The sequence below is a fragment of the Carlito syrichta genome, unplaced genomic scaffold (assembly GCF_000164805.1).
Source record: "Carlito syrichta isolate Samal-C Ts95f unplaced genomic scaffold, Tarsius_syrichta-2.0.1 Scaffold76546, whole genome shotgun sequence".
Lineage (NCBI taxonomy): Eukaryota > Metazoa > Chordata > Mammalia > Primates > Tarsiidae > Carlito > Carlito syrichta.
The window spans coordinates 470,183-494,516 of NW_007020642.1; the positions used below are offsets into that span (position 1 = coordinate 470,183).

Sequence of the window (24,334 nt, forward strand, 5' to 3'; positions counted from 1 at the left end):
ACAAGTTCTGTCACAGACGGCACAAATTTAGGCAACGACTTACCCGCTGCCTTTCGCAAAAATACACGTTAGAGATTTTAAAATGCTTTCGCTGTGAGTTTCAGAGCCAGAGGGAAACCATTACGATTAGGCATCCCGTAGGACAGCCCCAAAGCAGGCTTCTCCTCCCCCGCCCGCAAATCCCGCAGGGCCCCGGCGTGGGCCTTCTCAACGAAAGGGGAGGAGCCCTGTGGTTGGTCGGCGAAGGGCGACTCCGGCGCTGCGCGCTTGCGCAGTGCCACGACGCACGTGTTCGAGTCTGCAGCCTTGGCCGGGGCTGGAGATTCCTGGAGATGGAGGCGGAGGTGCAGGCACGGAGTGTCGGGGCTGAGGAAGGCTTCGCCCGGGTCACTCGGAAGCGTGTCCGGCGGGCGAAGAAACGACAGGCTGAGCAGCTGTCCGCAGCTCAGGAGGGCGGGGACGCGGGCCACATGGACACAGAAGAGGCCCGACCGGCGAAGAGACCCGTCTTTCCGCCCCTCTCCGGGGACGAGCTCCTGGTACTGGCGGGGACCCTGGGGCAGGAACGGGGCAAGGGCCCAGGCGCATCAAGCTGGTGGCCTCTGGGTGATTTGAAGCTGCGGGTGCTCTTCTGCCATTGTGCTCTTGACAGAGGTGATTCTTCTGAGCCTTAACTAGTATGGTTGAGGGAAGCAAAACAATTTTGTGGACCAACTGTCACTTTACAACTCCACCCATGTCCTTCCATGCGTCTCCTGAGTTGTGTGTTCTTTTATTACAGAGCGGGAAAGAAGAAACAAGGAAAATTGCAGTCCCAGCTAACAGATATACACCATTAAAAGAAAACTGGATGAAGATATTTACTCCTATTGTAGAACATTTGGGACTTCAGATTCGCTTTAATTTGAAATCAAAGAATGTAGAAATCAGGGTAAGGAGAATGTCAATCTTATATGTGAATAGACTAGATTTTCTCTCCCCAGGGAGATGAAAAGGCATGGGTAGACTTTCTTTGATGGAATTTATTCGTTAAGTGGTTTTCTTCTAGTTTTAAAATGTGTCATAGTGAAGGGCAAGCCTGTAATCCCAGCACTTTGGGAGGCCAAGGCTGAAGTTTCACTTGAGGCCAGGAGTTCGAGACCAGCCTAAGCAACATAGCAAGACTCTGTCTCTACAAAAAAATAAAATAAAATTTGCCAGACTTGATGGTGCACCTGTAGTCCTAGCTACTTGGGAGACTGAGGGGGGAGGATTGCTTGAGCCCAGTAGTTTGAGGTTATAGTGAACTGTAATCGGACCACTGCATTCCTCTCTAGGCAACAGAGCGAAATAAAAATGAACAGTTTATTATGGTGCGATTGAACTTCCCAAATGCCTTCAAAATGTCCATTCAACAGAAATATTTGAATTTTTAAGTTGGTTCTGAGATCATGCCAAAATACTGCCTAAGCTTGTATATATCTTTTATGATGTTTGTAAAGAGATTGTCATAGAAATATGAAAATAATAAACATAAGTGCTTACTGCTTTACAAGAATGATATACAGTCAGCGTCAGGGATATGTTGTGAGAAATGCATTGTCAGGCAATTTTGTTGTGTGAACATCATAGAATGTATACAAACCTAGACACGATGTATTTATATAAATATATATTATTTTATGGAAAAATTTCTCGTACTTGATCTGCAATGCCACCATTAAGTGCTGTGTAGCCATATATCAGGTTTCTGTTTATGAGGGAGAAACCCAAAAGAAACCTAGTTTATTTATTAAAAATTGTGTATTCTTACATGTTTAAATTTCAGTCACCTTCAAGGTATTCTTGCAATACTTTGTATTGACGCCATACACCTATTGTGATGGCTTTTACTACTGCTCAAAGCAGTTTTTTAACTAGTCAATTTTGATGCCTTTTAGTGCTTCTGCTGTTTTTTGTTTCACCTCTTTCACATTTGCAAAACGTTTCCCTTTGGAGACATTTTTCGTCTGGGAAACAAAAAAAAGTTGCTGGGGACGAGAATGGGAGGGTGGGCACAGAGGGTCATATCATTTTTGGTCAAAAACTGCTGAACAGTCAGCACCATGTGGGCAGGTGCACTTGTAAATCATGAAGTGGGCAAACACATTGAAAGAATCTCAAAAAAAATTAACTGATGCTGAATACAGCCTCTCACAACAACACTAGCTGGTACACTGATGCCAGTGGGCTCCTATAACACCTATCAGGGGAAGCCTGTATTACAAGGGGCCTGCCCTCCAAAAGATAATTCCGGGTTTTTTGGGGTTCCCCCCTCATATGCTCCATTATAGTCTTATGGAACAACCGTTGTATATACCATTGGTCATTGACCAAAATATTGTATGAGGTGCATGACTATTTTAATCATATTCTTTGCAGGGAAAATATTTTAAGAATAAATATAAATTATATACATACACATGTATACATACGTGGTGTCAGTTCAGGAATTAGACATTTAAAATTAATTGACTTTGAGCTTCCTTTTCTGAGGACCAACTTTGTACCAATGACCAATTTTGAATCAATGACCAAAATTATATTTCCTTTTCAGGGATTCTTATACCATGATCAGGAATAGTATAGATTCATTTCTGTTAATGGAATATAATAATAGAAAAAAGAGAGGCACTACTCTAAATAGTAAAGTTTAAACTGCCAATGGAACATGATAGAATAACTCCTCTTTGCTTATGTTGCCACTCATTTAGGCTTTCCTGGTTACTGACAAGGCTTATTGTTTCCTTGTAGATTTCCCTTGCTTCATTGTTTTATGTCTTTCCTATTTCTGCTCCATCCTCTATGCCAGTGCCAGATTATTTTTCCTAGACTGCAATGCTTTCATTATGATATCCTGGCATCTTCAACATTTTTTAAGGATAAAAGTTAAGTTTTTGACTGAACCTGCCTTTCAAGTAAGAGAGACCCATTCACAAGTTTTTCTCTATTTCTTTGTGTCTGTACTTTTTGGTAGCTTTGCTCGCTGACCCTTTATTTCTTATTCCCTTTTTCTTTCTTCTTCATTTCCAGTCATCTTTTAGGGTCTAGCTCAAAGTTTTTTCTCCTTTATGATAAGTCCATTTTTCAGTCATTTCTTCAGTGCCTAAACTTTTATTGTGCTTCGTTATCTGTTTTATTTTTGCAGGATCATCAATTTGGATTCCACTAACATTTGTTGGTGCTGCCATGTACCAGACATGTAGTGGTACTTGGACATACACTACCTCATTTGGTTTTTAGGACAGCCCTATGAGGTAGATGATATATCTCATCCTAGAGATGTGAGGAAACTGAGGGTCAAAAAAGTTGAGTATTTTAGTCAGAGTAATCATGCTAATAAGTGAATCTTTCTGCTGATAGACACTTTCATTACACAAAACTAAATGGTTTAAAATTTGTTAAATATGTGGTCTCAACTAGCTTGTGAATGTGTGTGGGAGAATAGAAAGAACAGTTTTGGAATCAGACCTGTGTTCAAGTTTTACTTTTTTCACTTTTTGGTACTTTAGTTTTCTCACACATAGAAGTATGCATATCATTTAACATTCAAGGTTGTCATGAATATTAGAGCTACAGAGTGTGAAGCATGTTATTTGCAGTTGTAGACATTTTATGAATAGCAGCTATTACTGCAGTTAACAAACTCTTTGAGGGCAAGTTCCCTGCTTCAATCATTGTTGGTTCCCCCTCTGCTGGGCATGCAGGTAGTTAGGGCTGGAGTTGTTGATTTGGAAAACATCAGCATATAAATGATAATTGAAGTCAGAAGATTAGGTCAGGACTCTAGGAGAAGACTGCCTTAATGAAGAAGAAAACAGGCTTGGGCATTGAAGGGATGGTCAAAGGATAGAGGTTCTTTAAGATGTGAGCAGTTGGGCTGTGCCAGAGGAGTCTGACTGTTAGCCCCAGAGTCTGATCAGTCATAGAATACAGTCAGTCATTGCACAGTCTTTGGGTGGAACTGACCAAAGCTGAGACAACCGGTTTTATTTTGCAAATGAAACACAGTACTTATCTCATCAGAAAATGGGACATAGAGTGTGTTGAGGAAGGGTAGTGGTGAAGGAAAGTATATAGGGAAAGGTCATTCCTTGTATTTTGTTAGAACACTTTCTATTTAATTCCCAAGTGTATTTTTACCATTTTTTTTTTTGACAGACTTGTAAAGACACCAAGGATGTTAGTGCTCTGACAAAAGCAGCTGATTTTGTGAAAGCCTTTATTCTCGGGTTTCAGGTGGAGGTGAGTGATTTCATGACATCTAAAATGGGAACTTGAAAAATATTTAATGTGTTAATATTTCAATGAATTGGGCATATTTTAAAAATTTGAACTTTCTAGCTCTAGAGCTTGTGAATTTTAATTCCACAGTGCTTTCTACTTCACTCATTTTCAGGTGTCCACATGGAAGGGGATTCAAAGTGTTTATTTTCATATTACAGGATGCACTTGCTCTCATCAGGTTGGATGACCTCTTCCTAGAGACTTTTGAAATCACAGATGGTGAGTGTTGTGGTGGTCTTTTCCTGAGAAATACTGTTCTTCTGTAATGTTGACTTTATATTGTGTTGTGACTCTCAGTTTTCTAATAGCATCAGTTGAGTTGTATTATTAGCAACTGTTACAAAATGTATATGTAGTTTCATTAAGTAGGGATATTTAGTTGCTGATTAAACTTTATGTGGAAGTGGGTGGTACATTGGAATGGCTTATCTTCTGAGCTCTTGCTTTTCTCATTTAGTTAAACCCCTAAAAGGAGATCATCTGTCGAGGGCAATAGGAAGAATCGCCGGCAAAGGTGGAAAAACCAAATTCACCATAGAAAATGTGACGCGGACACGGATAGTTTTGGCTGATGTGTAAGTATCTGATCTTGAGAAAATTTATATTTTTGTTAGTTTCAAATTATACTTGTTGACTTACAGTGGGATTACATTATGATAAACCCATTGTAAGTTGAAAATATTGTAAGTCTAAAATGCATTTAATATACCTGGATAACTAAACATTATGGTTTAGCCTAGTCTTCTCTAAACATGCTCATAGCACATGTACATTAGCCTACAGTTGGACAGAACCATCCAACACAAAGCCTATTTTATGATAAAGTATTGAATAGCTCATATAATTTATTGAATACTGTACTAAAAGTGAAAAACAAAATGGTTGTATGGGTACTTGTAGCACAGTATACTGAATGTGTGTTGCCCTTGTATCATTGTAAAGTCAGAATATTGTAAGTTGAAACATCTTAAGTTGGGGGCTGTCTAGATGGGCTTTGGCATGAGTAGATAGCTACCTACATTGAAAGGAGGTTAAGTTGAGAAAATTTCAGAAATTATATTTTTTTCACTTAGCAATGAGGAAAATATTTAGAAACACTATTAAAATAAACTATATTAGAGATGATTTAATAGGGGAATCTATTAAATCAATAGGCAAGAGCGAGTAATGTTTCAGATGCTATTGTAAATCTTTTAGGTGTGTGTGTGTGTGTGTGTGTGTGTGTGTGTGTATACTTTTTTTTTTTTTCTGTTTGCCAGACTGGAGCAGAGTGGCATGATCACAGCTCACCGCAGTGTCAGCCTCCTGGGCTCAGGCAGTCCTCCTACCTCAGGCTCCCAAGTAGCTGGCAATACAGGTGCATGCCACCACTCCCACTTAATTCTTTTATTTTTTATAGAGATAAGGTCTTGCTGTGTTGTCCAGGCTAGTCCAAACTATGTATGCATTTTTGTATCGGTATACGTACACATATATATATGTTAAGACCTTTTATAAAAGGAAGATGAGTATTTTACATTGGGTAAAAAACTAGAAAGCAGTTACATGTGAACATAAATAAGATGACATGGGCTTAAAATAAGGGTGCCAGAAATGAAGCTGGAATTATGCCTCTCTGACGTTGAAACTGCTTTGTTGCCATGTTGGGGATCTTACTGGCAGATGGCTCAGAGATTATATAATGCCACGAAGTTGGGAAATGGAACAGTTGACTGAGAGGAGGTGGGATCTGCCTGTGCTTAAATCCAGAAATAATTTCTTTTAATATTATCTCATTTTTGCTTTAAACTGAAGGTCTCATCGTTATTTACAATATAAATTTTACATTTTTATTTATACTCTAAGTATAGCTATGATATTATGTTGCTGGTCCTCTTTTCCCAAATCCAGATGTATTATTATTTATTTTTATTTTTTTGAGCCAGGGTCTCACTCTGTCTCCTAGGCTAGAGTGCGATGGCATGACTACAGCTCACTGCAGCCTCAACCTCCTGGGCTCAGGCAATCCTTCTGCCTCAGGCTCCTGAGTGCTGGGACTACAGATGAATGCCTGGCTAATTTTTAAATTTTTTTTTGTAGAGATGTGGTCTCACTGTGTTGCCTAGGCTGGTTTCAAACTCCTGGGCTCAAGCAGTCTTCCTGCTTCAGCCTCCCAAAGTGCTGATCTTTCATGGATTGAACCTAGAGTCAGAAATATGGAGCCATGGGTAACGCTCTTTTGAGCTGAAAATTTGAAAAATGTGGAAATGTACACCACATCTTAAAGTACCATATACAGATGCTCCTCAACCTATGATGGGGTTGTGTCGACAAACCCTATGTAAATTGAAGATGTCATAAGTCAAAAAGTCAAAGTGCTTTGACTTAAGGTATTTAGCTTACGATGGGTTTATATGGACGTAGTTCCATCATAATTGAGGAATGTACTGAATGTGCACCATTTTCATGTCATGAAGTCAAAAAATCTTAAGTCAAATTATCCTAAGTCAGGGATTGGCTGAATAGCCTTAAAAGCTTTTGTGAATGTAGAAATCAAAACTGTAACTGATTTGCTAATGAATTATGGTTAGTATGTTAAATTTATCATTTTTTTTCTTTTTTTTGAGTCGGAGTCTCACTGTCGCCCAGGCTGGAGTGCAGTGGCATGTTCATGACCACCACAGCCTCAACCTTCTGGGCTCAGGCAATCCTTCCACCTTAACCTTCTAAGTAGCTGGAACTGCAGGTGCACACCACCACGCCCAGCTCATTTTTTTTTTAAAATTTATTGTAGAGACAAGGTCTGGCCAAGTTGCCCAGGCTGGTCTCAAACATGTGGGCTCAGGCAGTCCTCTCGCCTCCACCTCCTGAGGTGCTGGATTACAGCCACTGCACCCCACAAAATTTATAAATGTATAAGTGTTAAAATTTACTAGTTGAGCCAGCTTTTTCACAGCTTTATTGTGGTATAACATATATACAATACATAGAATAAAATATACATACAATAATATCCATCTGTTTTAAGTATCCAGTCCAATGAGTTTTTGGCAGATGTTCTGTAGTCCTAACACACTCACAGAAACTCTGAGAGTCCCCTTGTGCTTCTTTGTGGTCAGTCTCCTGCCTCCACCCCATTCCCAGGCAACCACTGTTCTACTTTCTGTCACTATGGTTTTACCTTTTCTAGAAATTCATACAAATGGAAATAGGCAGTATGTAGGCTTCTTTCAATTAGCTTGTTATTTCCTTTTTATTGCCAAGTACTGTTCCTTTACATAGATATACAGTTGACCCTTGAACAGTATGGGAGTTGGGGCCACTGACCCCCCTGCACAGTTGAAAATCCACATATAACTTGACTCTCCCAAAATATAACTACTACGACTGCTGACCAGAAACCCTACAGATAACATAGTTGATTAACACATATTTCATATGTTATATGTATTCTTACATTAAGCTAGGAAAAGAAAATATTACTAAGAAAATCATGAAAGAAAAAATGTATTTACTATTTATTAAGTGGAAGCGGATTATCCTCATGGTCTTCATGTTGAGTAGACTGAGGAGGAGGTAGTACGTGCTATCTTGAGTGTCAGAGGTGGAAGAAGACAGGCGAGTCAGGTATATCTCGTGTAACTTTATGGAAATTCACTGTGATGTCTGTGTGACTTTTTTTGTTTTTTCCTTTCTCTAAAAATGTTTATGGTGCCAACTGTTTGTTTTCCATATCCATACCATAAAAGGGTTCATGTTGTAAAAGAAGTCTTGAATCATCGTAACCCTTCTGCCAGATTGCCTGCTATCAGTTTGTTTTATGGCATTGCTTCTATGTCTTCCTCATCACCTGGCACTGGTTTTTAAGCAGTCATCTCTATCAAGGTGTCTTCTGTTAGTTTCTCTGGTGCATTGTTTTTAGCTCTAGGATTTCTTTAAGATCCATATCTTGAAACCCTTCACCTCCCTACTTTTTGCCACATCCACAATCTCTTTCACGATTTCCTGGATTGGCGCTCTCATAAATTCTGTGAAGTCACGCACAACATCTGGATGTAGTTTTCTCCAGAAGGAATTTATTGCTTCAGGCTTGATGGTTTTCAGGGCTTTTCCTGTAACAATGATGGTGTCTTAAATGGTGTAATCCTTCCAGACTTTTTGATGTTCCATAGCATTGGCAATCCTTTCCGTTGAGTTCTGTGTATAGTGAGCTTTAACAGTCCTTATGACCTCTTGCTCTAGAGGCTGAATTAGGGACATTGTGTTTGGGGGCCAGCAGACCACTCTGATGCCTCAGTGTTGAATTAATGGGAATGGGATTCTGGGTGGCCAGGGGCATTGTTCAATATCAGAAGAACTTTAAAAGACAGTCCCTTATTGGCAGTGTACATCCTGACTTCAAGGACAAAGCATCAGTAGGACCAATTCAGAAAAAGAGTTCTCATTGTTCAGGCCTTCTTGTACAGTCAAAAGACTGGCAGCTATGTTCAAGGCTCAGGGATTTGCAGCTTTGTAGATAAGGACAGTGCGAATCATAAACCTGACTTCATTTGCAAAGGACCATAGAGTTAGCTTATCCTTTCCTGTCTTAAATACTGGTTCTTCTCTTTCTTACTAATAAATATCCTTTTTGGCATTTTTCCCCCAGAACAGGTTTTATCTTCACTAAAAACCTGTTCAGGACTGGGTGTGGTGGCTCATGCCTATAATCCCAGCACTTGGGAGGCCAAGGTGGGAGGATCATTTGAGCCCAGGAGTTCAAGATGAGCCTGGACAACATAGTGAGACTTCCTCTCTAAAAAAATTTAAAAATTAGCTGGGCATGGTAGCACGCACCTGTGGTCCTAGCTACTAGAGAGACTGAGATGGGAGGATCACTTGAAGCTAAGAGGTTGAGGCTGCAGTGAGTTAGGATCATGCCACTGCCATCTAGCTTGGGCAACAGAGATTCTATCTCAAAAAAACAGACAAAAGACCTGTTTAGCAGATAAATTTCTTCTTGATTTTTTTAAATGGCATCTGAGAACTCGTCTACTGCCTCTTGATTGGCAGACACTGCTTGTGTTAATCTTGGTATTTTTAAAGCCATTTCTTTTAAAATGATCAAACTGTCTTGCTGGCATTAAATTCTCCAGCTTTAGAACCTTAACCTTTCTTTATTTTGTCATTAAATGACTTTACTTTTCCTTGAATCATATGAGGAGTCTGTGGCATGCATTTCTTGTAGCGATCCTGCACTTACATAAAAGCTGCATTTCCAAGACAAGATTTAACAGCAGAAGAATCATGAGATCTATAAATGTGGAGAGGAGACTTCATTTCTTAAAAAGGGTTGCAGCCTGCAGGGTGGCCTTCCTGATAGGCTCCAACAAAGACTGAAATGGATACTTTGAGGGTGGGATGGGTGAAGTAGGAATTTATGGTGAAGGAAATGGGTTAACTAAGTATACATAGTTAACAGATTACAGGAAGAGCTATGAATATTCTTGAAGGGAGTCCTAACATATGTACTAAATAAACATGTATGATACCTGTGACACATGTTCACTTTGAGGTGGAGGCTTAACATGTGAATGCATTACAGTTAGGCCCTATACATCAAAAAAATGAAGCAGGGACACTGAGGCACTGAATGTGCATCCTCTGTAAACTGGCCAGAACTAGTCCCTGGTCCATGTTCTCTTATCAGGAGAAAGTTACTGTTGTTAGTCTTTTGTTCAATCAAAGCTATGGCTTGTGGAGGGGTGCTGGGGTCACTACTTAGTGTCTGGCTGTCAGTGAACTGCATTTGTTTTAATGTTGCTTATCATGAGACCAGTGCTTGTTTAGGTAGCCTAGAGAAAAAGAAAAAACCTAGTGGCAGTTATTCTTTTTTTTTGAGTTGGAGTCTCTGTTGCCCAGGCTGGAGTGCAGTGACATGCTCACGGCCACCAAAACCTCAACCTGCTGGGCTCAGGCAGTCCTTCTGCCTCAACCTTCCAGGCAATTATTCTTTAAATGCAGGCCTATGTGACTTAGCCCTTGCCTAGCATGACCTTAGGTCTTATTTATAATTTGGTATCTTACTGCCACAAAGAGTCCATCTCACTCTGGGGCCTAGGGGCTTTATGTTTGTTTTACAAGATAAAAAGTTATTTTGCAAAAGGTTACAGTTTTTGTCCTGCTGCCATAGCTGCAGTGACAGCTTCATGAATTTCCTTTTCTTTTTTTACAATTATCCTTAAGCTGGATTCACTTATCTTGAAATGGCTGGCAACCACAGCTGCAGACCTCAATCCATGGTGCATATCAAGCAGTTGAACTTTTTCTTGCAATGTCATGACTTTTCTCTGCTTCTTGGGAGCACATCAAGCATCACTAGTGGCACTTGACGTGGGTCCCTTAGTGTTATTCAAAATTTACGATACAGCACTGAACAGGATGAAAAAATATGCAAGAGCCATGAGAGATCACTTTTTACTGTGATATACAATTTATTGGAGAGTCAGACTGCTCAGGGGAGATGATAACATCATATAGTGTTTTACATGTGTACTCAAGACAACTTGAGTTCATACAAAGAGCAACAGGATGTGGCTATGAAGTTATTGCAGTCATACAGTCTGTACCACAGTTAATTTTATGCACATATGATTTCATACTGCATCTTTGCATTTGTTTACATTTCTCTTGCTACAAATGGCACTACATACAGTCTGTGTGATTTTTATTAATTTTAACTTTTTATAATAGATTTGTGTATATTTTGTGGTAGTAAATGATAAAATAGACTAGTATCTATTTTATGCACTCTTGTATTTTATGCACTCTTGACATATTTTTTATTTTAATTTTTCTCATTTTTTGAGGCCATGCAGTTTATCCTGAGTTTTTCCCAGTTGTCACAAATCTCCAAAAAATTTTGTGTAAGTGCATTAGAATGAGAGAGCATGGTAGAGAGAGAGAGTTGAATGTTTGAAATTGAAATTATGGAGAGGTGGGAGTAGGGCAGGCTGGAGCAGAAAACGAGAACCCAGGATTGGCATAAAGGATGTCAGGGACCCAAGAGGCTAGGGTTTGGGGACTCTCATCTTCAGGGCTATTGAAACTGTGAAGAATGGTGAGCGGAATAGCAAGGAAAAGACAGGCAGGGTAAAGAGGTGATGTCATCTGAGCGGATTCAAAGCTGAGGGTTTTTTAGGGAGGAAGGAAGGAGAGAGTGAGTGGCCTGGATGTGTCTTGAGGACCAGAAAGGCACCTGCCCCGCTTCTTCATGTGCAGCGGCACCTGGTTTGTGGAGGAAAAACTGACCACCATTTGAAAGCTGGGTTTTAGTGAGAGCAAGATGGTAAAAGGAATGTTAACAAAAGTTAGAGAACAGAGGATTTAGCTGGTAACTATCGTAGAGGGCACAGGGAAAACATTTTGGAAGACGGACGCAAAAGGCAAAATTCTATTTTATCTATTTTATGAGTTTTTCAATAAGGAATGCCCATTAAAAGGGTCTGGATGATCCTCAGAGTACTTAAGAAATTGAAATAGTCTTCAGAAAGCTTTGCAGCTGAAAGACAAATATGTTGTATCGAGTAAAATGTCACTTGCATTTCCAGGTATACCAGCTACGCCAGTGTGTAGTCTTGGGCAGCTTTTTTTTTTTTTCTTATAAACTTCTTTCCTCATCTGTAAAATGAGAGTAACATCTACCTAATACAGTTAATGTGAGGATTAAATGAGAACATGTATATAAAGCCCTAGCACATAGAAAACACTCACTGGGTGGTAGTCATTATTAACCAAGAATCTTAAGAACTTTTTAGTTTTGTTTTTCATTTTTTGTCTTTTCTAATAATTTTTTATTGAGACATAATTCGTGTATGAGGGGGGACCCCAAAAACCCGGAATTTTCTTGGAGGGCAGGACTCTTGTAGTACAGGCTTTCCCCGCTAGGTAAGTTCTAGGAACCATTGCCATTCGTTTACTCGCTACTATTGTTGTAAGAGACTGCATTCAGCTTCAGTGAATTTTTTCTTGGAGATTTTCAATGCATTTGCCCGTTTCATGATAGTGATTTACACAAACAACCTGTCCACACCGTGCTGTGTGCTCAGTTTTTGACCAAAACTAGCATGACCCCATGCCCCACCCTCCCTGTCCACCCAGGCTCGCCCTGAGATATTTGTTTTTGTTTCCTTGGATGAAAAAGGTCTTCAAAGGGAAATGTTTTGCCAGTGTGGAAGAGGCGAAACAAAAAATGGCAGAAGCACTAACAGGCATCAAAATTGACAAGTTAAAAACTTTTGAGCAGTGGGAAAAGCATTTTGATAGGTGTAGTGCATCAAATGGAGAATACTTTGAGAATGACTGAAATTTGAACATGTAAGAATAAAAACACAGTTTTTAATAAGTAAATTCCAGGGTTGTCGTCCCCCCCCCATACCATAAAATTTACCCTTTTTAAAGTGGTTTGTAGTATATTTTTACAGAGTTGTTCAGTCATCACCACCACCTTTATTTGGGAACCTGACTCTTGATTTGGATTATAGGACTTAGGTAAAGGAATGCTTTTCATTGCTAGCTTGTCTTATTTTATCTTTTTCAGGAAGGTTCATATACTTGGCTCTTTCCAAAACATCAAGATGGCAAGAACTGCCATTTGCAACCTCATCTTGGGTAACGATATTTCTTTAGTGTTTTCTCTGGAAAGAATAGGGAGTTAACTTAGGAAGTTAAACCCCATTTTCAAAGCAGATTAGGGTGTTAAAGATAGCAAGTAGAAACCCTTGTGGGTTGGCAAATGTGGAACTAGAGAAAAAAAATGGAACTATTTTTGCTTAGATTCCATTTGTTTGTCTGCTAGAGAAGAGAAAGTGTTTATTGGGGAGTATTGCTTAAATCTTTGCTGCTGCCTTGGTAAGAGGCACAGACAAGCCATTCCAAAATTGCAGAGACCACCACAGTTAGGGCCAGGGGAAAAAAAAAAGGAGCTGCTGAACAGCTTAAGTCAGTTTACCTGACCCACTTAATCGAATTTTCATGATCCTGCAGCACATTCAGTGCCTTCTGATAAGAGCTGTAGGGTCTTAGCAGCCTGCTCAGGAAACACTTAGGATTATGCATCAGTGCCCAGATCTGAGTGGCTGTCATCTTTGAAGTTTTTTGTTTTTTTTGAGTCAGAGTCTCACTCTGTCACCCAGGCTAGAGTACAGTGGCACGTTCACAGCCACTGCAGCCTCAACCTGCTGGGTTCAGGTGATCCTTCTGCCTCAGCCTTCCAGGTAGTTGGAATTATAGGTGTGCACCACCACACCTGGCTAATTTTTTGATTTATTGTACAGATGAGGTCTCGCCAAGTTGCTCAGGCTGGTCTCAAACCCGTGGGCTCAAGCAGTTCTCTCACCTCAGCCTCCCAAAGTGCTGGGATTGTAGGCATGAGCCACTGTGCCCAGCCTGAAGTATTTTTCAGAACTCAGTGCCTTTGGCTCTTAGGAATTTAAAATGTGTTTTAGAGAATACTAAGTATGATTTCTTTTAAGTTGGTTTTGGTAATTGAAGATAGATTCAATTTTAAAATGTCCCTATTTTTAGGGTTGTAGTCCCTTTAATCATGTAGTCAGCCCTCCATATTCACAGGCTTCTCATCTGCAGATTCAACTAATTGCAGATCAAAAATATTTTAAAATAATAACAAGTAAAAAAAAAAGCCAATACTGCATAACAACTATTTACATAGCATTCACATTGTATTAAATAATCTAGAGATGATTTAAAACATGAGAGGGGCTGGGCATGGTGGCTCATACCTGTACTCCCAGCACTTTGGGAGGCTGAGGCATGAGGATTGCTTGAGCTCAGGAGTTTGAGACCAGCCTGGGCAACATAGCAAGACCTAGTCTCTACAAAAAAATTTTAAAATTAGCTGGGCATAGTAGCATGCATCTGTAGTCCCAGCTACTTGGGAGGCTGAGGTGGAAGGATTTCATGAGCCCAGGAAGTTGAGGCTGTGGTGAGCCATAATGGTGTCACTGAATTCTGGCCTGGGCTACAGTGAGACCTAAATCCCCAAAAAGTAAATAAATAATGTGAGAGGATATGCATATACTAAATGCAAATACTTTGACATTTTTTATATGAGACTTGAGTCTTTGAGGCTTTATCTGTGGGGGTCCTGGAACCTCTTGCCTGTGGATCCCAAGGGATGACTAGTTTCTGTGTATGAGAGTATGTTTGTATACATAGAGATTACTTTTTTTTCTCTTGCAGGAAATCCTCCATCAAAGGTATATGGCAATATTCGAGCTGTGGCTAGCAGATCAGCAGATCGATTCTGATTTCAAATCAGAAACTTTTGTCTTTGAACTTTAGAGAAAAAGACTACACCCTACAAGTGGTCACAAGAAACCAAGTGAGGAATTTGTCACTCGAAGCCACAATCCTTTCTTCCATTTTGGCCAAAGCATAAACAGAAAGGAAAGGTTCAACAGTATTCACACTCAAGCTTTTAGGATAATTTAAATATCAGAATTTAATTCTATTATACTTACACAGTGGGTAAAAAATGATAATTTATCATTTTTTTCCATTTTAATCACATGTAGTAGATTTGTATCGTTTATAATCCTCTCATTTGGAGAGAAACTTCTTGCTTAAACAGCTTTTCTGTGTGAATTTATAAGTTTTTATTTATAAATTTATAAACATTTATTCTTTGTAATTAAGTCATCTAAGAAAACCTGTGTGTGAATCATGGCCCTTAATAGTGAGTGGTGTGTGATTATTTTAGAATCAGGTCATAACCAATAATTTTGGCCATATCATGTGAATCAGAAAGGGCTAATCTTTGTACTTGTTTTGCAGTTTTAAAAATAAAGACTGGGCAACCCTGTCAGGTCCCCTCCTGCTATGGGAGCTTTTCTGTCTTCTCAATAAATCTCACTTAAAAAAAATTAAAGACATCACAAGGTTGATGTGAGGAATGAGTTTTCTTTTTCAAATAAGCGTTTAACGAAAGTAGCAAGACATTACCGCTGTTAAATACACCTATGTATCTCAACAATGGGCTTGTTTGAATAAACCCACTGAATTTCAAAATATCTTTTAAGTCAGAAATGCATTTAATACACCTACCGAACATCATAGCTTAGCCCTGCCTACCTTAAACATGCTCAGAACACTACATTAGCTTGCAGTTGGGTGAAAGTATCCAACACAAAGCCTATTTCATAATAAAATGCTGAATATCTCATATCATTTATTGAGTACTGAAGGTGAAAAACAATAGTTGTGTGAGTGCTTGAAGTACAGCTTCTAATGAATGGATTCACTTTCACATCATTATAAAATTGAAAATCGTAAGAACTATTATAAATCTGTATTCCTTCTAGGAAGTCACGGTGAAATAGCAAAAGAATGTTTTTCCCACCCAAAAATCCATGTTGTACAAATGCAATAGTATCTGGCTTTGAAATAGTGTATGATTTATGCATTTTTTAAATGCAAGGAATATTAAATGTGATTTAGATACTACATTCTCTTGTACAGCTCTAAAACCCATGGTAAAAACTTTTTAAACTACTTATGGTAGTATTAGAAAGCTCATGTAAGAACTAAAATAAAAATTATTCTTATTAAACTTTTGTTTCCTGTCCATTGTTACATGCCGCTGTTCCAAGATAGTTTGTATACTGCATGGGATTAGCTATACTTACATACTGGGAGTCCAACTAGAAATTACTGGAAATGGGCCATCCCATTTTTTTATCCTTTGGCAACACAAAAGCATGGAGAGAATATATATGTATTTATGGTGTCAGATCCCTTTCCTCTTACCTTTTGAAAAAGAGTATATTGGCACTTTCTTACTCTGGAGCCTGTACAGGCTTCTGGCGGTATTTGCCACCCTCACCCTGCCTAAGAAGTTATCTTTGAAATGTGTCTACTTAGTATGTACTTTTCTAGGAAATGGGACTGCAGGTTTAATCAGGTTTACTTTTAAAGCACTTGGACTGAAATGAACTTTTGCTAGGCAATCAAATGTTTGGGGTTGATGTTCAAAGAACTGAAGTAGAAAGTTAAGAGCATAATTTCAATTGGGAAAACATGGATACTGTGTTAAAGGGAAATAATGTTTTGGTATCGTTTAAATTCCTTTTGCAGATTTCTTATGTAGTTAACAACTATCAGAAATACAAAAGAGCAAATACATTTCCTTGGCAGCTAAAATTTGGGATGCTGAATTTACGGTATGGACTTGGTTTATGGCCGGGTGCAGTGGTTTACACCTGTAATCCCAGCACTTTGGGAGGCTGAGACAGGAGAAGCGCTTGAGCTCCGGAGTTTGAGACCAGCCTAGGCAACATTATAAAAATTAGCCAGGCTTAGAATGGTGCACACCTGCTGCAGAGTCTGAGGTAGAAGGATTGCTTTGAGCTCAGGATGTTGAGGCAGTGCCATGGCACTCCAGCCTGGATGACAAAGTGAGGCCCTGCTTCAAAAAACAAAACTTGGTTTGGGCCTCTCTTTAGTCTTGAAAGGGAGAGAAAATGTTAGAGGGAACCCAGCTAATTCTTGGGATGGGATAGGATGGAGAAGGAATAGAGGTGATAAATTTGACTGTATCACACTGATAGTTAGCAATCTGTATCAAATCACTTCATTAAGCCCTGCTTTAAAACCAAGACACTAAATTTAATGCTTCATACCTTATCCATGTTTGCATGGCATTTGTCATGCTCTATTGCAGTAACTTGTGTCTGCTTACCACCCGAAGGCATGGTGATTTTGTGCAATTCCTGACATAACAGTTTACTTACATATGTATTGATACATTGCCTGGGAGATGGGCCTGATAAATGAAAGTATTAAGTATTCAATGCTGAGAAGGAAGGAGACCATGAGGTTTCCTCCTAGTGAATCCAGCAGATCTGGACTCCAACTCTCAGGCCATCTAGAACAAGGCTGGTAGGGAAGAAAGCTCAAGCTCAATGAGCATGTCGCAAAGAATTAGTTTTCCTGATCCTAGAACCATGTTAACCATGTGATGAGGACAACATGCTTAATGTTAGATTACTGAAAGTATACAGTGACAGCATACACAACCATTCTACAACTTGCAAAGTATTGTGCAAACATTAGTTACTTACTTGGTCAGAGAAATCAGTAAGTCTTCAAAAGACCTGCGAGAGCAAGGCAGGGACTTAGAAATTTGATCTGGTTACCTGATTTCAATGCCTAAGGGAAGTGAAAGGTTGAGATGCCAATGAACTTTAAAATGTTTAGCTACTGCAATCAGAGAATTTTGAATCAGTGGGGGTTTTTGAAGACTAAGGATTAATGTTCAAGACCTGAGTCTGAACACCATTTTCTTTCTATGTGGGTAAGTCCTGGAAACTACCCAGAAAGACAGATTCTTTTTTCCTGACTTGTCTCTACTCTTCAAAAAAAACACTTTTTATGGTAAAATATGCTAACCATTTTTAAGTGTGCATACAATTCAGTGACATTAAGGTCATTCACATTGCTGTGCAACCATTACTACCATCCATCCAAACTTTATCTTTGAAACTGAAGCTGTATATCCAATATATTTAACACTAACTATTTCCCTCCCCCAGCCCTAGGTAATCACCAATCTACCTTCCAGCTCCTAGTATTTGTTCTTTTGCGACAGGCATGTTTCATTCATGTTGTATCATGTGTCAAAATTACATTCCTGCTAAGCAATACTCCATTGTATACCAAGTCCCCTATATATGAACCTTCAAGTTGTGAAACTTTCAGATGTGAACATGTGTTCACATGTCAAATCACCTTAGTTCACATGTCTAGCTGTACTACTGTACTATTCGAGGTACTGTAAAGGTTAAAAATGTTTTTTTATCTTTTATATTTGTGTGAAAAGCATGTATAGTAAACCTATTACAGTGCAATATTATTATAGCCAATTGTGTTAGTTGGGTGCCTGGGCTAACTTTGTTGGACTTACAAACACACACTCAGAATAGAACTTGTTCATATGTAAGGGACTTACTGCATATAGATTTTGTTCAACCACCTGCCAATGGACACCTGGGTTCTTCTAGCTTCTGGCCGTTGTGAATAATGCTGCCATGAACATGGTTGTACAAACATCTATTTGAGTCCTTGCTTCCACTTCTTTTGGGTATATACCCAGAAGTGGAATTAATCACATGGTGATTAATATTTTAAGGAATCACCATGCCTTTCCCACAGTGGCTACACCGTTTGACATGCCCAGTAACAACACACAAGGATTCCAAATTATTCACCACCTCCCCAACACTTGTTCTTTTTAATGGTAATAAGCCCATCCTAAATCTCATTTTGCTATGATTTGCATTTCCTTAATGCATACCTTTTCATGTGCTTTTTGGTGATTTATATAACATCTTCACACTATGTCTACTCAAATCCTTTAACCATTTTTTTTAAAAATAGAGACAAGGTCTTGCTCTATTGCCCAGGCTGGTCTCAAAGAGATTCTCCCACCTCAGCCTCCCAAAGTGTCAGTATTATAGGTATGAGCCATTGCACCCAATCTCTTTACCCATTTTCAACCAGGTTTTCTGTTGTCCAGTTGTGATTTTCATATATTCTAGATATCAATCCCTTATCAGATATATGATTTGCAAATATCCCACTCTATGGATAGTCATCTTGTCTACTCTTAAACTGTAACAAGTAGGTAAAGGGAGCTCTGGGGCTTATATCCATTTACTCCCTTAGGATTAACAAACTAATACTCCTGGGATACTCCAAGGAGCCGCACAACCCAGCACATAACACGTTGTAACTTGTGCACATTTGATGATACATGTGGTTCTGAATATAAAAATTCCCAACATTCTGCAACTCATCTGGGCCAGGGATGTCATTTACCTGTCATTAAGTATCTCAAGTACCTTCTACAGTGCTGGACATGTAGTAGGGATTAACAAATCAAAGGCAACCTACTGAATAAATGAAATCTCAAAAAATGCAATTTTTTACCTTCTATGCAGAGTGACAAAGTACTAAAACATCTGTAATAAAATCACAACTTGTATAAATCGTTTATACCACAAGGAGGAAAGATGGCTGGAGAAAGACTGAGTAGTCAGGGAAGAGACCAGGGAAGAAATGGGGGTAGGGGAGAGTACTGCAGGGCTTTGTAGGTTCTTCCCAGGGATAAAGCAGATGTATAACTTACAGTGAAAGATAAAATATCATTCTACCAGATTTTTTTAAAAATCTAAATAAAAAAACCCTCTCTTATAGCTATGCAAGCCCACCAAAGAACACTAAATGAATTCAAGCAAGTTTCAAATATTTTATTTTCTTATCCATACAGTATGAAGTTTTCTAAAGTTCCCACAACATGACGTATCATGCAGAAGAAAAACTAAACATTCAACATAAACCACCCCCTCCCCTACCCACCCCCACACACAAACTAAAAAAAAAAAAAAAGAAGAGAAAGAAAAAAAACCCTTATTCCCCAGTAAGGAAATAATGTTTGCACTATTTTTCTGTAACGCCAGCCAAGATATGCACAAGCAAGAGAAATAGAAAGCATTTGCTAAAATATTTGTAACAAATACTTATGTACAAAAAATTCACAAAAGACTAGTTCCCCCTTGAAGCAGAGCACATGGCAGTTGACACTGGAACAGATCAAACCACTGGCTGGGATTTTAAGCCACGCACTGATCCAGAGGAAGAAAGTTACATGTAGTGGAGATTTTCAGTTTGAACATTAACATTTCCAAAGTTTGGCAACATTATCTTTTAAAATTATGCAAATTATGTAAACAAGAGGTACATTTTAAATTGATCTACATGCAAAACTCCATGTCATGCAAGGACACCAAGCACCGGGATTTTTCTCTCACAGACAGAGCCCATGATGTGCAGCACTCAGCTGAAGGAACAGCGATGGCAGGCAGGTGTGCTCAACTTAAGATTCATTCATCTCGACTCAACCTGCCCTTTCTATTATGATTAGAAAACCAGTTTTTATAGAAAAGCTATGTAGGGAAAGAGTATTGTCACACAAAGCCAACCAAGATGTTGTTCTTCCAGCCAATAGTACCTTTGCAGAAAAGGGAAGGGATAACATCAAGTGGTAGAACATGATACACTACTTTTATATCACACAAATTCATTAAGTTATCATCCATTACCAATTATATATGGGCAAATCAATTTTAAAAACCATGCATCCTCTATGACGTAAGAAAATTTAAGAGGCATAAATCTTGATAAAATAGTGCTCTTCTGTGGCATATAGATTAGCAAGTTCTCCCATTTAAACTACAAATATGTGTGGGTGTTTAGAAACATATACGCATGTTAAATATCACTAGTTTTTTAGATTAGCTGCAAATCTTTTGAAACACAGAAGGGAAATTCATGGTTCAAACACAAGTTTAATGACAAATTATTTACCCATGTGAGGAAACAAATGGATATCCTAAGCAGTTACATGATTGCTTAATTCTTCACTAAGTAATGCATATAATAAATCATGATTGCCTCAGACAGCTTCTGGCTTTTATGTATAAAATCACAACTGGTAGTTTACATTTACTGAGGGACACTTAATAAATGGCTCCTGGCTACAAAGTAACAGAATGAAGCAGCCATAAGCACTGTGCAGTTACTATATGAACACAAGAACTAGCTCTTGGCAGTAGCACTGAACTATACTTTTTCCTCAAGCAGAGGTTTATTAAAAGCTGCTCAGCAATGAGACATAGTCCCTGGAAATATATTCATAAGTATAAATAAAGTTACAGACTCCTTTGTTACAAAATGTAATTAAGGTAAAATAATAGGACGTTAACAAATGCTTTGTCAATCTCTCAAAGGAGAAAGCACAGGAAAAGGAAAATAGCTGGCCTAACACCCGGCTCAAATTGTACAATCTTCTATCTATATATAAAACTGTGTGAAATAAAAGTAAGGATGTTTTATGTTCTGCTTGGCACTTTTGTACTCTATTGTTTTGTTTCTGAATCAAGTATATTAAATTAAAGCCAACCTACTACATATATAGAAAGCTACATATATCTATATATAAATATTTACATATGTATATATAGATACTTTCTTGTTATAAAAGATGAAGAAAAATAAATTAAAAAGCCAACCCCTTCCCTTTCTCCACCACATTGATATGCTCTTTTCATGCTGCTGTCCTTCAGACTTTAAAGTGCTACACTGAGTTATTGAGAGAATAAGAGTTCAATAACACTTAAGTTGGCTTCATGAGGCTCATGTTGGAAAATGTGGCTTCACAGAGAAAAATACTTCCATTTAAATACACAGAGAGCATTGCTGGACGTCTTGAGCAGATCTTCAGAGATGGAGAAGAAAGCAAAAGTGTTGGGTGGTACTCTAAAAAGAGTCACACATCTACCACCATCTTTTTGTGGATATCTAGGCCACCTACAACCTGCAACAGATAGGAACAAATAAAACTTAATGTCTAAGAAACTCCTTTTTGGTAGTCTAATCAACCATCTCATCACACTACAACTTAAAAAACACATTACTTTAGCCATTTTCAGAGGCAAATTTAAAAAATAAAAAAAACTTCAGCGGCCTCCAGTTAGAATTTTCATGGTTTCTTTCTCCTAGGATACAAGCATCGTTATCATTATCATTATTATTTGTATTCTAGTACAAGGCTTGGCAAACTTGTTCTATAAAGGATAAGACAGTAAACAGTTTAGGCTTTGTAGGCTACATATAGTTTTTCTTTTGCATTTGCTTCTCTTTTAAAAAAAATGCTTAGCCGGGCTCGGTGGTTCAGCCTGTAATCCTAGAGCTTTGGGAGGCCGAGTTGAGTGGATTGCCTGAGCCTGCGGGTTCGAGACCCGCCTGGGCAACTTGGCAAGACCTCATCTCTACAATAAATCAAAAAATTAACCAGGCTTGGTAGTGCGTGCCTGTAGTTCCAGTTACTTGGAAGGCTGAGGCGGAAGGATTGCCGGAGGCCAGCAGGTCGAGGCTACGGTGGCCGGGAGCAGTCACTGCACTCCAGTCTGGGTGACAGAGTGAGACTACAACTCAAAAAAAAAATTGCTTTAAAAAATGTAAAAGATACACCTATAGTTTCGGTTACTTGGAAGGCTGAAGCGAAAGGATCGCCAGAGCCCAGCAAGTCGAGGCTGCAGTGGCCAGGAGCATGCCACTGCACTCCAACCTGAGTGACAGAGTGAGACTCCAACTCAAAACAAAAAAGTAAACGACATGCTTAGCTCAAAGACATATACAAACAAGCCATGAGCAGGAGCTGGCATGCTCTATAGTTTGGCGACCATTACTTTAGCTGTTTAATACTACATGATAACCAGATGTTACCATAAAAACTATCCTCAAAAATCAAATATGGGCTTCACTGTCAGTCTGTTCTGGAAGTGATTAAAAAGCACCAAGGGAATAAAAATTTCCGCACCTTATTTTTCTATGAAGTCAAATATGTGTAGTCAAATATACATCTCAGTGAATACTGACATGGAAATCTAACTGTAATCATTTGTATTATTTAGGAGGGAAGTTGCAACTTTAACCTACTTAAAGAGATGTGTAAGTCATAAATGTCCACAGCTTGAGGACTTTTCACAAAGTGAACACCAAATAACCAGCACCCAGACCATCATCAAGACTCTGGCTTTGGCCCCCTTCCAGGCACCAGCCATTTCTCCTCCTCCCACCTCAATACACACACACACACACACACACACACACCACTATCCTGATTTTCAACATCATGAATTTGTTTTTATACATTTTATAAATGGAATTTCGTATTTAGCTTCTTTCACTCAACATTGTGTTTGAGAAATTAATCCATATTCTTGTGTATAGTTATATCTGTATTATTTTAAAATTTAAACCAAAAAAAGGTGTTTGAAAAATAAAGCATAAAGAGTCAATAGTTCTACAACTTCTGTGAAAACAGCAGTTTGCCACCCAGTCCTCATTTTCTATTTCCTTTTATTGAGACAATCATTTATAATTTTCCGTTGACTTTCAGCATTTACCTCCTGGTCTCCAGTAACATTCCAACATTCCAACTGGTCTCCAGTAACATTCTTGGTTTTAGAGCTTTAGCCATTATGTACTGCCTTCCCACAACAGAAGATGATGAAGTCAGCTTTCACACATTCCTCTCCTTTTCTATCTCCTAGCCCAAATACTCCCCACGCTCTACACTACTCCAATGGCTCCAATTCAGAGGTCTACATTGTTATGATTCTGTAAAATGCTTATAGCTAATCAGAATTGTATATGACATTCAAATAAATATACGTATTTATTATTTATGTAGCTCTACCAATTTTATTGTCTTGAAAATACTCTGAGCCCGCCAACCCCTGCATTCCAGGCAGCCTGTTCTCCAGGTCTGTCACCTCTGGCTCTCCTTCCACCATCTTCCCAGATGCTTCCTCCTCTCTCATGCCCCTTTGCTTCCTGGATCCCACACTCTGCTGATTTATGACCCTATTTCAGTAGGAGCATATACTCCAGTAGCTTCTAAATAGGGAAGCCCAACTTATCTGAAAATGTGTTTCTTCTACCACCTCATTTAATTGAATTTGTAGATAATTTTAGGTTAGAAATAATTGTCCCTTGGAATTGCAAAGGCAATGCTCCACGGTCTTCCTGTTTCCACCTTTGCTACTGAGAAATGCAATGTCACTATGATTCTTAATTCTTTGTACAAAAGCCCCCTCCCATCCCTCTACCCTACCATTTGGAAATTTGTCGAACCACCTCTTTGCTTCCACTCTTTTGAAATTTTTGACAATGTACCCAGGTCCATATTATTGTTACATATTATGCTGGGTACTCAGTAAGTCCTTTCAGTCAGAAAACATATTATTATCCACTTTCTGTTTCAAAAATTCAGTGTACTTTGAAACCTTGAGGATAATAATGACAGATTTTGGTTTTGCTTTTAGAAGTTTTTCTGGCCTTGCCTAACCTGTTTGTTCTAAACTTCTTTTATGGGTTTGGTTTTTCTCTATATTCCATTATTAGAGGTTTTCCTCCAACATCAGGTGAT

General features: G+C 38.8%; 2 protein-coding genes across 4 annotated transcripts in view; one reads left to right on the plus strand and one right to left on the minus strand.

The window, feature by feature from the left end:
* Nucleotides 1-270: 270 nt before the first annotated feature.
* Nucleotides 271-15,183, plus strand: PNO1 (partner of NOB1 homolog). 3 transcript variants are annotated; one of them, XM_021710280.1, is made up of 7 exons: nt 271-539; nt 782-931; nt 4,180-4,263; nt 4,464-4,524; nt 4,763-4,880; nt 12,863-12,933; nt 14,524-15,183. In XM_021710280.1, the coding sequence occupies exons 1-7, from the start codon at nt 333-335 to the stop codon at nt 14,589-14,591; spliced, it is 759 nt and encodes a 252-aa protein (XP_021565955.1). In that variant the 5' UTR covers nt 271-332; the 3' UTR covers nt 14,592-15,183. The 3 variants fall into 3 exon arrangements, with proteins under 3 accessions (XP_021565955.1, XP_021565958.1, XP_021565961.1); XM_021710283.1 differs by lacking the exon at nt 12,863-12,933; XM_021710286.1 differs by lacking the exon at nt 14,524-15,183 and having other exon boundaries at nt 4,763-4,884; nt 12,867-12,892.
* Nucleotides 15,184-19,568: 4,385 nt separating this feature from the next.
* Nucleotides 19,569-24,334, minus strand: part of PPP3R1 (protein phosphatase 3 regulatory subunit B, alpha) — a 36,110-nt gene continuing 31,344 nt past the window's right edge. The window contains exon 5 of the mRNA XM_021710294.1: nt 19,569-21,715. Within this exon, the coding sequence (XP_021565969.1) occupies nt 21,668-21,715 (48 nt within the window). The 3' untranslated portion in view covers nt 19,569-21,667. The remainder of the gene's footprint in view (nt 21,716-24,334) is intronic.